Source organism: Ipomoea triloba, chromosome 6 (assembly GCF_003576645.1).
Source record: "Ipomoea triloba cultivar NCNSP0323 chromosome 6, ASM357664v1".
NCBI classification, from domain to species: Eukaryota; Viridiplantae; Streptophyta; class Magnoliopsida; order Solanales; family Convolvulaceae; genus Ipomoea; species Ipomoea triloba.
This window is the reverse complement of record NC_044921.1, coordinates 656,299-671,747: the sequence shown is the minus strand read 5'-3', so window position 1 is coordinate 671,747 and position 15,449 is coordinate 656,299. Positions and strand designations below refer to the sequence as shown.

The 15,449-nt window shown below is 38.8% G+C and overlaps 1 protein-coding gene across 1 annotated transcript in view; it reads right to left on the bottom strand.

Annotated features, from left to right (window-relative positions):
* Nucleotides 1–15,116: 15,116 nt before the first annotated feature.
* LOC116022416 overlaps nt 15,117–15,449 on the bottom strand; it is a 1,191-nt gene continuing 858 nt past the window's right edge. The window contains exon 2 of the mRNA XM_031263144.1: nt 15,117–15,415. Within this exon, the coding sequence (XP_031119004.1) occupies nt 15,117–15,415 (299 nt within the window). The remainder of the gene's footprint in view (nt 15,416–15,449) is intronic.

The following is a 15,449-nucleotide window of genomic DNA, read 5'->3' as shown; positions in this document are numbered from 1 at the left end:
TTACTTCCTTTTGCGGATACACCATAATCCTTGAGTTGTTGCATCATCCATAGTATTTGTGCACAACAGCTACCATTCGCTATGTATTCGGCTTCAGCAGTGCTTGTTGCAATAGAGTTTTTCTTTTTGCTGAACCAAGAGACAAGCCTTCCCCCTAAGAATTGGCATGTCCCTGATGTGCTCTTTCGATCAATTTTACAACCAGCAAAGTCCGCATCAGAATATCCAACTAGATCGAAGTCGTTACTCTTCGGGTTCCAAAGTCCCACACTTTGAGTCCCTTTCAAATATCTTAGTATTTTCTTGGCAGCACTTAAATCACTTTCCTTCGGATTGGCTTGAAAACGAGCACATACTCCCATAGCAAACGATATGTCTGGTCTACTAGCCGTTAAGTATAATAGTGAACCAATGATTCCTCTATACTTCGTCTGATCCAATTCTTTTCCTTCGTTATCGATATCCATGCGCAACGAAGTGTTCATGGGGATTTTGACCGAGGACTTTCCATCAACTCCAAATTTCTTGATTAGATCCTTGGTGTATTTTGCTTGATTTATAAAAATCCCCTCTCGTTCTTGTTTGACTTGAAGACCTAAAAAGTAGTTTAATTCTCCCATCATGCTCATCTCGAATTTACCTTGCATGAGTTTTGAGAATTTCTCACATAGGTCCGAATCAGTACTTCCAAATATGATGTCATCTACATAGATTTGCACCAATAGGATGTGGTCTCCATTTTTTATTCTAAAAAGCGTTTTGTCAATTATTCCCTTCGTGAATCCGCAGCTTATAAGAAAGCATGATAACGTGTCATACCAAGCCCTTGGGGCTTGTTTTAGACCATATAAAGCCTTTTTGAGTTTATAGACTTTATCCATCCCGATTTCTGAGATGAAACCTGGTGGCTGTTTGACGTATACTTCTTCTTCCAAAAGTCCATTTAAAAAGGCACTTTTGACATCCATCTGATAGACTTTAAAGTCTTTCCATGCAGCATATGCTAGAAAGATTCTTATAGCTTCGAGTCTAGCAACAGGAGCGAAGGTTTCATCAAAATCAATGCCTTCTTCCTGACAATAACCTTTTGCGACTAACCGAGCCTTGTTCCTAACAATGACTCCTTGCTCATTCATCTTGTTTCTGAAGACCCATTTGGTTCCAATGACGTTCTGATGAGTTGGTCGTGAAACCAGTTCCCATACATTGTTTCTCTCAAATTGATGCAATTCATCTTGCATGGCTATGACCCAATCCGAGTCATTTAATGCTTCTCTACAGTCTTCGGTTCAACTTGAGATATGAAACATGCCATCATGCATTCTCGAATGGATGCACGAGTTCGTACACTATCATGGATGTCACCGATGATTTGATCTTGAGGATGATTCCTCAACCATTTTAGATCCGGTTGAAAAGTAGTAGGTGGTGCTCCTTCATCGATTGTGGATTCACCGTGATTGCGTTCATCTTGTTGTTCTTCTGATTGATTTGGTTCATTATCATCATTCGGTAACACTTCGATTTGAGATGAAGTGTTCGGTAGATGATTAGGAAATAATGGATAATCATCGTCTTCTGATTCTGATCCTTCGGATAGTTCTTCAATTTCTCTATCCTTTGTTTCTTCATCGGTTTGTGGTTTCTCAGAGATCACCATGTCTTCTTTAGATGATTCGTCAAAGACTACGTGTATTGATTCTTCTATCACCATGGTTCGCTTGTTTAGCACTCGAAATGCTTTGCTCTTTTCAGGATATCCCATGAATATCCCTTCATCAGCACGTTCATCAAACGCCTTTAGATGTGACTTTCCATTGTTATGGATAAAGCATTTACTTCCAAAGATATGAAAGTATTTTACAACAGGTTTTTTGCCCTTCCAGAGCTCATAAGGTGTAGCTCCATGAACCTTATGAATGAGAGACCTGTTTTGAGTATAACATGCAGTGTTTATTGCTTCGGCCCAAAACCGTTTTGGCAAGCCTGAGAAGGCTATCATGGATCTTGCTGCTTCCTTGAGGGTTCTGTTGCGTCTTTCAGCAACACCATTCTGTTGAGGAGTTCTTACCGCTGAAAGCTGATGTAGTATACCATGTTGTCCACAGAAGTCCTGGATGACTTTATTCACAAATTCGGTTCCTTGATCAGACCGAATTTTGACAATGCTTAAGTCCTTTTCGGTTTGAAGTCTTCGGAGCAAATCTGGAAGAACCTTTTCAGTTTCATTCTTCTTTCTCAGAAATAATGTCCATGTGTATCTCGTGTAGTCATCTACTACCACAAGAGTATACTTTCTTCCACTTAGACTGACTGGATCGACTGGTCCAAATAAGTCCATGTGAAGTAGACTTAATGGCCTCGAATTAGTGTTGAGAGATTTTGCCTTAAAAGAAGACTTGATTTGCTTTCCTTTCTGACAGGCTTCACATATCTTATCCTTGTCATAGATTACATTTGGTAGCCCTTCAACCAATTCCTTTCTTGCAAGCTTGTTGATGGCTTTGAAATTAAGATGATTGAGTTTGTGATGTCATTCCCAACTTAGATCTCTCTTGCTTTTAGCGATCAGGCAAGTGTTCGGTCTTACTGTTTTCCATGTGACAACATACATATTCTTTCTTCGTTTTGCCGTTAGTACAACTTCATGATTTAGCTCTGAGATAACTTGGCATTGGTCTCGTGAGAATACAACTTTATATCCTTTGTCACAAAACTGACTTGTGCTCAAAAGATTGAACTTTAATCCTTCAACATAAGAAACTTCTTGAATGATTAAGCCATTCTTCATAACATCTCCGGTGCCTATGGTTCGTCCACTTGAGTTCCCACCGAAGACTACTTTAGGACCATTCTTCGCTTTAAAGGTTCTCAATTCTGATTTATCTCCCGTCATATGTCTTGAGCATCCACTATCTACATACCAGATGGTCCTGTTTCCCTGCACTCAAAGATTAGGTGTTTTTAGGTACCCATACCTTCTTGGGTCCTTGACGGTTAGCTGTGAGCTTAGGCATCCATGCGTACCTAGAACTCGTAAGGTTCATCCTCGGTCCACGATACCCGTTAAACACGCGATAATCATAAGGGATAGCATAGTAGGCTTGAGATGACTTCGGTGAATAAACCTTTTGAAGAGGGGGCGTTTGTTTATTCGAGTTTATCCTAGTGTATGAGGTCTGCTTATGTCTATGATGGAGCAGAAATTTTTCCCTTGTCATTGGTTCGTAGTCCATGAACCAGTCCTCATCACTGGGATATAGTCTACCATCTCCGCCATTATGCTTGCTAGGAAACTTTTTGAAATTCTTGACACTATTCGGGTAAGAGCTCGGTCTTCCCTGAGGTCTACCTTTGTGTTGCCTCTGTGAATAGTGTTGCCTCTTATTGCCTTGGAATATTCCTTTAGATCGGTTATTCCCATGTGGTTGACCATTTGTAACAAAACCATGATGGTTTAGTCTGCGCGGTCTATACCGAGAGGTCTGATGACTTCTCGGGTTACCGTTTTGGGAATTTCCTTTCGTAGGTTCCACAATTCGTGTTTCAGCCGAATCTTTAGATTGGCTCATTGATTGTGGTTCTGTTCCATTTTCAGCGTTAATCACTGGCTCAAGATTTTCGGTTTGTCCTTGGACAAAGACAGAACTTAAACCTCCACTAGTAGAAGGGTCAGTTGGTCGAGTTAAGAGAACATGTTGATAAGAGCTGGAGTTATAACCAAGTCCGGTTCTACTCCCTGATGGTCTTTGATCATCTACCATTCGATCCATTAATCTGGATGAATTTGTAAATGTCGCAAGTACCGCACGCAAGTTTTGCTCTCTATCATCCTTTGCTTTACACTCTTCCTTAAGAAGATGAACTTGCTTCTCAAGCTGGCTTATAGATTCAAGCATCTCAGCATTTTTGGACCTTAAGTCCTCGAGATCTTGTCTTTCTGCCAATAGTTGAGCATTCTCTTCTTTAAGCTTGAAGTGTGAATCCTCAATATCATCAAAACTCTTCATCATTCTTTCGAATGCTTCCCTAGGGTTTTCATGATATGTGGATTCGGAGCTATAATTAGATGAGTGGTTTTGTGAAGTTACCTCTTCTTCATCTGCCATGAGGCATAGCTCTTCATCCGAATCCTCTTGACTGAAGAGACATAGTAGTCCCTTCTCATCTTCCGAACTATCACTCTCTGAGCTGGAGCTAGACGTGCATGACTCGTCGTTCTTTTCTCCTGACTTTTCTTCAACAGCTAGAGCCTTTCTTCGCCTATCATTCTTCTGATTCTTGTTCTGCTCGTCAACATCATTGGATGTATTCTTCGGGTTATGATAGTTTCCCGAATTCTTCTTATAGTTGTGCTCGTCCTGATGCTTTTTGACAATGGGGTAAGGACATTCAGCCTTGAAGTGTCCAGGTTTTCGGCAGTTGTAGCACAGCATTTGTACTTCATCCTTTTCATGAGTTCTGGATCCACTTGCTTTGTCATTGCTTCGGTACTTCGTTCTTCTCGTCTTGTCAGAGTTGTCATAAGACTGATTCTTTCGCATGAACCTTTTGAACTTTCTCATAAACAAAGCAAACTGATCGTCAGTGAATAAATCAGGCGAGGGATTAGTATTCGACCTTGGTGCTGATGATGAAGGTTGATGATTTGCGACTAAGGCTATATTCCTCATCTCAGGTTCTTCATCATTTTGTGTTTCCTTCTCAAACTCGTAGGCTTTCAAATCACTGAAGATCTGAGTAGTGCTCGTTGTTTTGAGGTCTCTGTGATCGCGCATGGCTACTACTTTCATCTCCCAACTTTTTGGTAGTCCTCGGAGAATCTTCAAGTTATCTCCTTTTGTGATAGCTTTTTTCTCATCAAGGTCGTTGATCTCCATTAGTAACTTTATGAACCGAGCTTCCATGTCGGTTATGGACTCCTTTGGATTAAGTTTGAAATCTTCAAACTTCTTCATGGCAATTGTTAGCTTGTTTTCTTTCTCTTGCTCGTCTCCATCACCTATGAGCATGAGTACATCCCAGATGTCTTTAGCTGACTTGCACTTTCTTACACGTGGAAATAGTGATTCATCCAAGGCCTTGTAAAGTATATCCTTTGCTATGTTGTCAAGATTTACTCTGGTTCTTTCTTCGGTGGTCAGCTAAGATTTTTCCTTTGGTATAAATTCTGGTGATGTTGGATCAGTGACAACTCGGTTGGGGTTCACTTGTAATATTTGGATGGGTCCGGTAGAAAACACGTCCCACATCTCATCGTGCATGGCAGACAAGTGAGCCTGCATACGTACTTTCCAGTCATCAAACTTATCCAAATTAAACATGAGAAAATGCCTATGATGTTCCATTTTAGACATAGTGCAAAGTACGAAAATATTTTGATGATTTTTCAAAGAGGATCACCAGGCAGTATACACAGAGTGTTCACCGTTCAAGGTAACTTGCTTTGATACCACTTGTTGGTCCCGGTGGTAACGATGTGAGTCTAAAAGGGCGGGGGTTGAATAGACTCACAAGGGGTTTTTGAAAACTTTTCTTTTAAAGAGTTATAACGCAGCGGAAAGATTATATCAAATTTTAGCTTCAACTTTGCACTTAGGTTTTTCTTGAAAAGATTATTTCGTTTGAGTGGAATATGCAATGCAATACGTAAAATAAATAAGAGAGAGAGAGAGAGAGAGATTTTTATAGTGGTTCGGCTGTTAACTAAGCCTACTCCACTCTTCTTCACAACTCGTGAAGGTTTGCACTATATTCCCCGTAATAGTACAAACTCCGTTACAACAAGCTCCTTTGATCACTCTGCCCGGCAGCCTTGTTATTGTAGGTTTTTCAACTTCTTCCAAGTTTACTCCGCCTCTTTCTACTTCACTTGTAGAGATGGTTGAAAGATTGTGATGATTCTCCAACTTGAAATCCTTGTGATTAGTTTCCTTGATAATCTCCTTAACCACATAAGAATTTCTTATAAAATCTGAATATCACTTGTAAGCGTATGAATATCACACTGAGAGCTTTTCACTTGCTAGACAATATTTCGCGTTTTTTCAACCTTGTCAAAGTGAGATGGGACAAGGGTATTTATAGGTGGAATTTCAGATCCGTTGGAGAGAAAATGAAATTCAAAACCTATTATCCAGTGAGTAATATCCAATGGGTAGTGTTTTTTCATCTTTTTCAGAAGGTACGAGGGAAACTTTCCCCTTCTATGCTTATAGGTATATTCTCAAAAACATTACTACAGGTCACCACCTTCCCCGATGCAAGGTTCACTTTAAATTGTACTTGGGAACTAGGTACTAACTTTAATTTCTCTATAAACCTTGAGGATATAAAAGAATGAGATGCTCCAGAGTCAAATAATACATAAGCAGGTATATCACGAAGCAGAAAAGTACCTGCCACCACATCGCTCACATCCGCCTGAGCTTTACTCATCACAAAGATCCTTCCTTGCTGGGGTCCACTCCTGCTGGTTGGTGCCTTGCTTGTGCTCTCAGTGTTACTATTTGCCATATTCACTCCATTCCTAGCCTTCACTTGTATTCCAAATTGTTGGGTCTTTCCTTGACTCTGGCTAGGACGGAATGACCCTTCCCTCGTGCTAGTTTGACACTCAAATGAGCGATGGCCCTTCTTCCCACAGTTGAAGCACTCTACCGGCATCCCTATACAATTGACACCGGGATGATCCTTCCCACATCTTTTACAATGGAAATGCCTCTCCTTCATCCATCCTCTACCGGTCATCCCCGCACTTTGAGTTGGGTAATCCCTCCTAGGTCTGGAAATCCCACTTCTTTGGTACTCCTGAACAGTCTCTCCTTGACTCATCTTAGATTTCTTCTCTCCCCCTCTACTACTACCCTCAAATCTCCTCTTACCCTTCTCACGAACCTCCTTCTGCATCTGCTGGATTCGATAATGTTTGGCAGCCTTACTATAAGCCTCTCCAAGAGTCTGACACTCAAACACACAAACGGCTTTTTGAGTCTCGAAATTTAATCCACTTACAAACTTCCTAGCCTTACTTGGCTCATCCGGGGCTAGGGCAGGAACAAATCGTGCCAGCTCAAGATATTTAGCATAGTAGTCCTGAATAGATGTCGTCCCTTGACGTAGATGCAGAAATTCCTCATACTTGGCGGACTTAACATGCTCGGGGTAAAAATGATCCCGCATTCGAGCCTTAAGGTCAGTCCATCGAAATTCTCCCTCTTGCCGATACATGGGTCCCATCATACTCCACCAATTGTCAGCTTCTTGCTGGAGATAGAATGTAGCTATCTCCACCCTCCTTTCTTCAGGACAATCTACAGCCTCAAACATTTTGTCGAAAGTCCTTATCCAATCTTCTAACACCAGCGGATCTTCACAATAGTGACAGTTTTGAGTATCAAACATAATCTTAACCAAGTAAAATAATATCACACCCTCACCACGAGTCCTAAAAAAAATTTCCTCCCTGGAATTTCATCTTTACCTTCTTAAGATCCAATACTTATTTCTTAAAGTTCCACCCTAAAGTTCATGCCTAGGTTTCAACCTAGTGCTCTGATACCAACTGTAACACCCCCAGATTTTTCCATCATACTAAAAGGCATAATTAATTATAATTACTAATTTCCCAAAACGGAAGCGCATAAATCCAGAGGTGCTACTCCACACCTAAGTTTATCACAAACTTAGATGCTAAGGTAGTCTTTACATCTACTATCCTTATTAATACATACTACTACTGCCTTACATCCCAATAATATACAACCCAAAATCTATAGTAATTTCTATCATCAAGAGTAGATCCATTTTCTCTTCTATCATTCTCGGATGACAAGATCTACTCCATACCTGAAATTCATTTGGAAAACAGAATTAGCACATAGTGCTAAGTAATCCCTACTCCACCTGTAAAATCATGGTTTTGGAAAATAGTTTTATTCTTTGTTTTCGAAAAACAGTTTATTTCACATGATAACACATTTTCAACAAGATTTCTCATATAAGAGATATTCATCCTCATTATTGTTTCAAAGAAAATATGTCCAATAATCACAATTTCCACATGTATGGCACAAATCTGATCTCTACTACATGCATTTAAATAGAAATAACAGCTTTTACCATAATGAAGTTAAAGATATTCCAATTAACACCACAATTTCCTTCTCATTTCCATCACCTCACCACAACCTAGTTATTCCAACTAGGGGAAGCAGATCTAGGACCTTTAGTGTGCACACCCCTTGTCGGGATTCCAAGCCCGCAGGTTAGTCACTAGCTCTAGTAACCCTGGATCTTTTCTACAAGGTTACTCAAGTGGTTAACACCAATCATTTTGGGGCCCAATGTTTGTGATTCCATTATGAATGTTAAAAAGGAATATCCTCCAACTTCACACCGTGATTTCATTTTAGTCTCATTCTTTACTTTCTCACTTTATGCACTTTGAACAGTATAAGTCTACTTTGTATATATATATATATATATATATATATATACCTTCATATATCCATACACATATAAGGTCACACCACTTATACATATATAGTATTCTCACATACCACTTACACGCATATAGTACCAAATATGTATATATATATGGTAATATAAATACATATACGATAGTGTATATATACACGGTATTAATGTATGTATATATAAATAATAATATAATAATATAATAATAATAAATATATATAATGCATATATATGTAATATGCGTATACAATAATCACAATTTCCACATGTATGCACAATATCATACTCATAATCATACTCATACTCATAATTATAATCATGTCCATACTCATAATCATACCCATAATCATACTCATACTCATAATTATAATCATGTCCATACTCATAATCATACCCATACCCATACTCATACTCATAATTATAATCATAATCATATAAGCATTTAAATAGAAATAACTAGCTTTTACCATAATGAAGTTAAAGATATTCCAATTAACACCACAATTTCCTTCTCATTTCCATCACCTCACCACAACCTAGTTATTCCAACTAGGGGAAGCAGATCTAGGACCTTTAGTGTGCACACCCCTTGTCGGGATTCCAAGCCCGCAGGTTAGTCACTAGCTCTAGTAACCCTGGATCTGTTTCTACAAGTTTACTCAAGTGGTTAACACCAATCATTTTGGGGCCCAATGTTTGTGATTCCATTATGAATGTTAAAAAGGAATATCCTCCAACTTCACACTGTGATTTCATTTTGTCTCATTCTTTACTTTCTCACTTTATGCACTTTGAACAGTATAAGTCTACTTTTGTATATATATATATATATATATATATATATATATACCTTCATATATCCATACACATATAAGGTCACACCCACTTATACATATATAGTATTCTCACATACCACTTACACGCATATAGTACCAAATATGTATATATATATGGTAATATAAATACATATACGATAGTGTATATATACACGGTATTAATGTATGTATATATAAATAATAATTATAATAATAATAATAATAATAATAATAATAATAATGATAATATGCGTATATATGTATTTCTACGGTATAAGTATATGTAAGTATATATAATAATCATGACAAGAATATCATCAATATAACTAAATGTATAGGGATGTATATATGTATATATATATATACAATTTATATACGTATATATATATAAGGTTGTAAACACATATACATGTCTACTACATATATTCATCTCAACATAATCGTATACTAGTTACTTCATATAATCATCCACATATCTACATATATATTCATGATATACCACAATCACACTAATCTTTCATCTACTAAAATCTTTATATCCATACTTTATCAACAAATTCATGAATATCATGGTGGAAAAAGGTTTTGGTGGACATAAAGATTACCTTATCTTCTTGAAGATCTCACTAATTTCCTCTAGATGCTCACTCTTCCACTTCCTTTGGTTCTTCTACACAATCCATAATTTATCCACAACATACATAATATTAGATCCTTGAGAACACTAACTATACTAAAATAATTAGTAAAATAGGATTTTCTTACCCAAAAATTTTCCTACAAATCCTAGGAAGTATATAACATCATAACCACATATTTTAAGAAAATTATACTTGGATTCAAGATCTTGGAAGGAAAATAAAGCTTTTGAACCGATTAAAATTGAAATTTACCGGATAGATGATGAGCTTGTGAAGAACTTAGCTATGAAACTTCTTGAACTCAAGGAAGAAGATGAAGTATTTTTCCTCTCCCTTTTCCCTCTCCAATTTCGGCCAAATGGGAAGAAAATGGGAGATCAAAGCTTTTATATTATTTCTTATAAGATAAGGGTGAAGACATGTGGCATAGAAAGTGACACTTGTCACATTTTTGTGGTGGGTAAGGGAAAATATCTTCGGTTAGACTGTTATGGGTTAAAACAGATATAATTTCGGTAGAAAAATAATTTAAACAGAACAATTTTCGAAACCAAAAATTTATCTCAGACTAAAACTCAAAATTGGGCTAGGTTCGGTACACCGCGAAATACAGCGATGCTACGATCAAAATAAATTTCCACTGCTACGGGCTAATTTAATTGAATAGGAAATTCAAGGTTAATAGCATGGTGCCCAATAACCCATTTCTTAAAAAAAACGGGACAGAACACATACTCTTAAAATTTTTATGGTTCGTAACCAGTACGTACGATCGCAGCTTATTGGGAATATTTATTAAAATAATAATGTTAGGAAAATACGGGGTATTACACTCTACCCCCCTTAAAAAGAGTTTCGTCCTCGAAACTAAGGTTATCGTTATTTCAGAGACAAAAGTTTAGCTGGAAAGGAAAGGGGTTGGATTTGATAAAAGGAAAGAGAGATGACGACTATTTCCCAAATACTAAACTCCCCATTTTAATAACGAGCACACCTAGGTTATCTTTTACCTTGCTCAAATAAAGTTGGATATCGTCTTCTCATTTCCTCTTCCAACTCCCATGTGGCTTCTTCCACCAAATGGTTTGACCATAACACTTTTACCATCTTTATGGACTTTCTGCGGGTATCTCAGGTCTTAGTATCAAAGATTTTTACCGGTTTCTCTTCATATGATAAGTTCTCATCCAAAGTCGAATTATAATATACTCATTATAACATAACTTTGACAACCTTTATAGTTTAATCCAAAGGTTTTACTTACCTCAGATTGGAGTACATGCGATGCATGATGTATGTACTTCCTTAATTGAGACACATGAAATACGTTATGAACTCGATCTAGCACAGCAGGTAGCGCTAATCGGTAAGCTACTTTCCCAATTCTTTCAAGGATTTCATACGGTCCCATATATCTCGGACTCAATTTTCCTTTCTTCCCGAATCTCATTATTCCTTTTGTAGGAGATATTTTCAGCAATACCTTATCACCTTCTTGAAATTCAACCGATTGCCTTCTTAAATCAGCATAAGACTTTTGTCGGTCCTATGCAGCTTTCATCCTTTCTTGAATCAACTTGACCTTTTCTGTCATATCTTGAAGATATTCAGGTCCTAGTGTCACAGGATTAACCAGATCTTCCCAACATAGAGGGCTTCTACACTTCTGTCCATATAGAGCTTCATACGGTGATATTTGGATACTTGCATGATAACTATTATTGTAAGAAAACTCAATTAGATCCAAATGTTCATCCCATGATCCTTGAAAATCCAATGCACAAGCCCTTAACATATCTTCCAGAGTTTGTATAGTCATCTCAGTTTGCCCATCCGTCATAGGATGAAAAGCAGTACTAAGTTTCAACGTTGTACCCATAGCTGCTTGTAAAGCTTGCCAGAATTGTGATAGGAATCGGGAATCTCTGTCAGAAACTATATTCTTAGGTACTCCATGGTACTTAACAACTTGGTTTACATAAGCTTTTGCCAATTGAGTCATGGTCCAAGTGTCTTTCATGGCAATAAACCTTGCTGTTTTGGTAAGCCTGTCCACTACTACCCATATTTTATCTTTCCCTGACCTTGTTAATGGTAATCCCCCCACGAAGTCCATAGAAATAGAATCCCATTTGCCACCGGGAATCTCCAATGGTTGCACCAATCCCTTAGGTTTACATCTTTCAGCTTTGACCTTTTGGCAGTTTAAACATTTACTCACGAATTCTGCCACTTCCTTCTTCATGTTAGGCCACCAAAAATGTTTCTTGATATCTTTATACAACTTGGCTCCCCCAGGATGTACTGAATAAGGGGTATTGTGTCCTTCTTCTAAAATTTGCTGCTTGATCTCTGTACATGCCTTTGGAATACACCATCGACCATTATAGCGCAGGCTTCCGTCATTGTGTAGTACAAATGGTCCTTTCTTTCCATCAACCAATTCAGTCTTTACTTTGCTCAACTCTTGATCCTTAAGTTGTTCTTTCTTTATTTCTTCAAACATGTTGGGAATAATTCTCATGTGGTATAACTCAATTTCAGCTTTGCTCCCACCTTGCTCTCTTACCTCCAAATTTAGTCTTTGAAATTCCTTGCTTAAGTCGTCTGGCAGTACCCAAATAGCATTAAGAGTATGACTCGTCTTCCTACTCAAAGCATCTGCTACTACATTTGCCTTTCCTTCATGATACTGGATTACCAAGTCATAGTCCTTAATGAGTTCCAACCACCTCCTCTGCCTCATGTTCAATTCTTTTTGAGTAAAGATATACTTTAAGCTCTTATGGTCCGTGAAGATCTTGCACTGCACTCCATAAAGATAATGTCTCCAAATCTTTAAAGCAAACACAACTGCTGCTAATTCCAAGTCATGGGTGGGATAATTTATCTCATGTTTCTTTAGTTGTCTTGATGCGTATGCCACCACTCTCCCATTTTGCATTAGCACACACCCAAGACCTTTCTTTGATGCATCACTATATATTTCAAATCCCTCAGTTCCTGATGGTAGAGTCAATACAGGAGCAGTGGTTAACTTTTCCTTTAACTCCTGGAAAGCTTTCTCACAACTTTCTTCCCAACGAAATACAATAGTCTTCCTCATGAGATTTGTGATAGGTTGGGCTATCCGAGAAAAATTTGGCACAAATCTTCGATAATACCCTACTAATCCTAGAAAACTTCGGACCTCCGTAACTGTCATAGGAGTAGGCCAATTCATCACAGCTTGAATTTTGGCTGGATCTACTGAGATTCCTTCCTTAGTCACGATATGGCCTAGAAATGCCACACTATCCTTCCAGAAATCACACTTAGACAACTTGGCATATAATTGGTTTTCCCTTAGTGTTTGCAACACGATCCAAAGATGATCCTCATGTTCTTTCGGATTCCGGGAGTAGACTAAAATGTCATCGATGAATGCAATGACAAACTCATCCAAGTAAGGTCTAAACACCCTATTCATGAGATCCATGAATATTGCTGGTGCATTTGTTAACCCAAACGGCATCACCGTAAACTCATAGTGGTCGTACCTTGTCCGAAAGGCTGTCTTAGATATATCTTTCTCAGCCACTCTCACTTGATGATATCCCAACCTCAAATCTATCTTTGAGAAAGTACCAGCCTCCTTTAATTGATCGAACAGATCATCAATCCGAGGGAGTGGGTACTTATTCTTGACAGTCACCCGGTTCAACTCGCGGTAATCAACGCAGAGTCGCAACCCACCATCCTTCTTTTTCACGAACAATACTGGAGCTCCCCATGGCGATACAGTCGGACGAATGTATCCCTTATCTAGCAAGTCTTGAAGCTGCTCCTTCAATTCTTGTAATTCTATTGGGGCCATTCAGTACGGGGTCTTTGAAATAGGAGTAGTGCCCGGTACCAGATCCAGGGTGAACTCTACTTCCCGTTGTGGAGGGAAGCCTGGAATCTCTTCAGGGAATATGTCAGGAAACTCCCTTACGACAGGGATTTGCTCAATTCCCTTCTTCTCCACATTCAAATCTTCCACCATGCATAAGAACACTTCACACCTTTTTCCCACATACTTCCTCATCTTGGCCATCGATATTAATCTCACATCGGACAGACTTGCAGCTCCCTTATAGGACACACGTTTTCCTTTTGGGCTCCTCAGTACCACTTTTTGTTTGCTACAAAAGATCTGAGCCCTATACTTTCCTANATGGGTGGGATAATTTATCTCATGTTTCTTTAGTTGTCTTGATGCGTATGCCACCACTCTCCCATTTTGCATTAGCACACACCCAAGACCTTTCTTTGATGCATCACTATATATTTCAAATCCCTCAGTTCCTGATGGTAGAGTCAATACAGGAGCAGTGGTTAACTTTTCCTTTAACTCCTGGAAAGCTTTCTCACAACTTTCTTCCCAACGAAATACAATAGTCTTCCTCATGAGATTTGTGATAGGTTGGGCTATCCGAGAAAAATTTGGCACAAATCTTCGATAATACCCTACTAATCCTAGAAAACTTCGGACCTCCGTAACTGTCATAGGAGTAGGCCAATTCATCACAGCTTGAATTTTGGCTGGATCTACTGAGATTCCTTCCTTAGTCACGATATGGCCTAGAAATGCCACACTATCCTTCCAGAAATCACACTTAGACAACTTGGCATATAATTGGTTTTCCCTTAGTGTTTGCAACACGATCCAAAGATGATCCTCATGTTCTTTCGGATTCCGGGAGTAGACTAAAATGTCATCGATGAATGCAATGACAAACTCATCCAAGTAAGGTCTAAACACCCTATTCATGAGATCCATGAATATTGCTGGTGCATTTGTTAACCCAAACGGCATCACCGTAAACTCATAGTGGTCGTACCTTGTCCGAAAGGCTGTCTTAGATATATCTTTCTCAGCCACTCTCACTTGATGATATCCCAACCTCAAATCTATCTTTGAGAAAGTACCAGCCTCCTTTAATTGATCGAACAGATCATCAATCCGAGGGAGTGGGTACTTATTCTTGACAGTCACCCGGTTCAACTCGCGGTAATCAACGCAGAGTCGCAACCCACCATCCTTCTTTTTCACGAACAATACTGGAGCTCCCCATGGCGATACAGTCGGACGAATGTATCCCTTATCTAGCAAGTCTTGAAGCTGCTCCTTCAATTCTTGTAATTCTATTGGGGCCATTCAGTACGGGGTCTTTGAAATAGGAGTAGTGCCCGGTACCAGATCCAGGGTGAACTCTACTTCCCGTTGTGGAGGGAAGCCTGGAATCTCTTCAGGGAATATGTCAGGAAACTCCCTTACGACAGGGATTTGCTCAATTCCCTTCTTCTCCACATTCAAATCTTCCACCATGCATAAGAACACTTCACACCTTTTTCCCACATACTTCCTCATCTTGGCCATCGATATTAATCTCACATCGGACAGACTTGCAGCTCCCTTATAGGACACACGTTTTCCTTTTGGGCTCCTCAGTACCACTTTTTGTTTGCTACAAAAGATCTGAGCCCTATA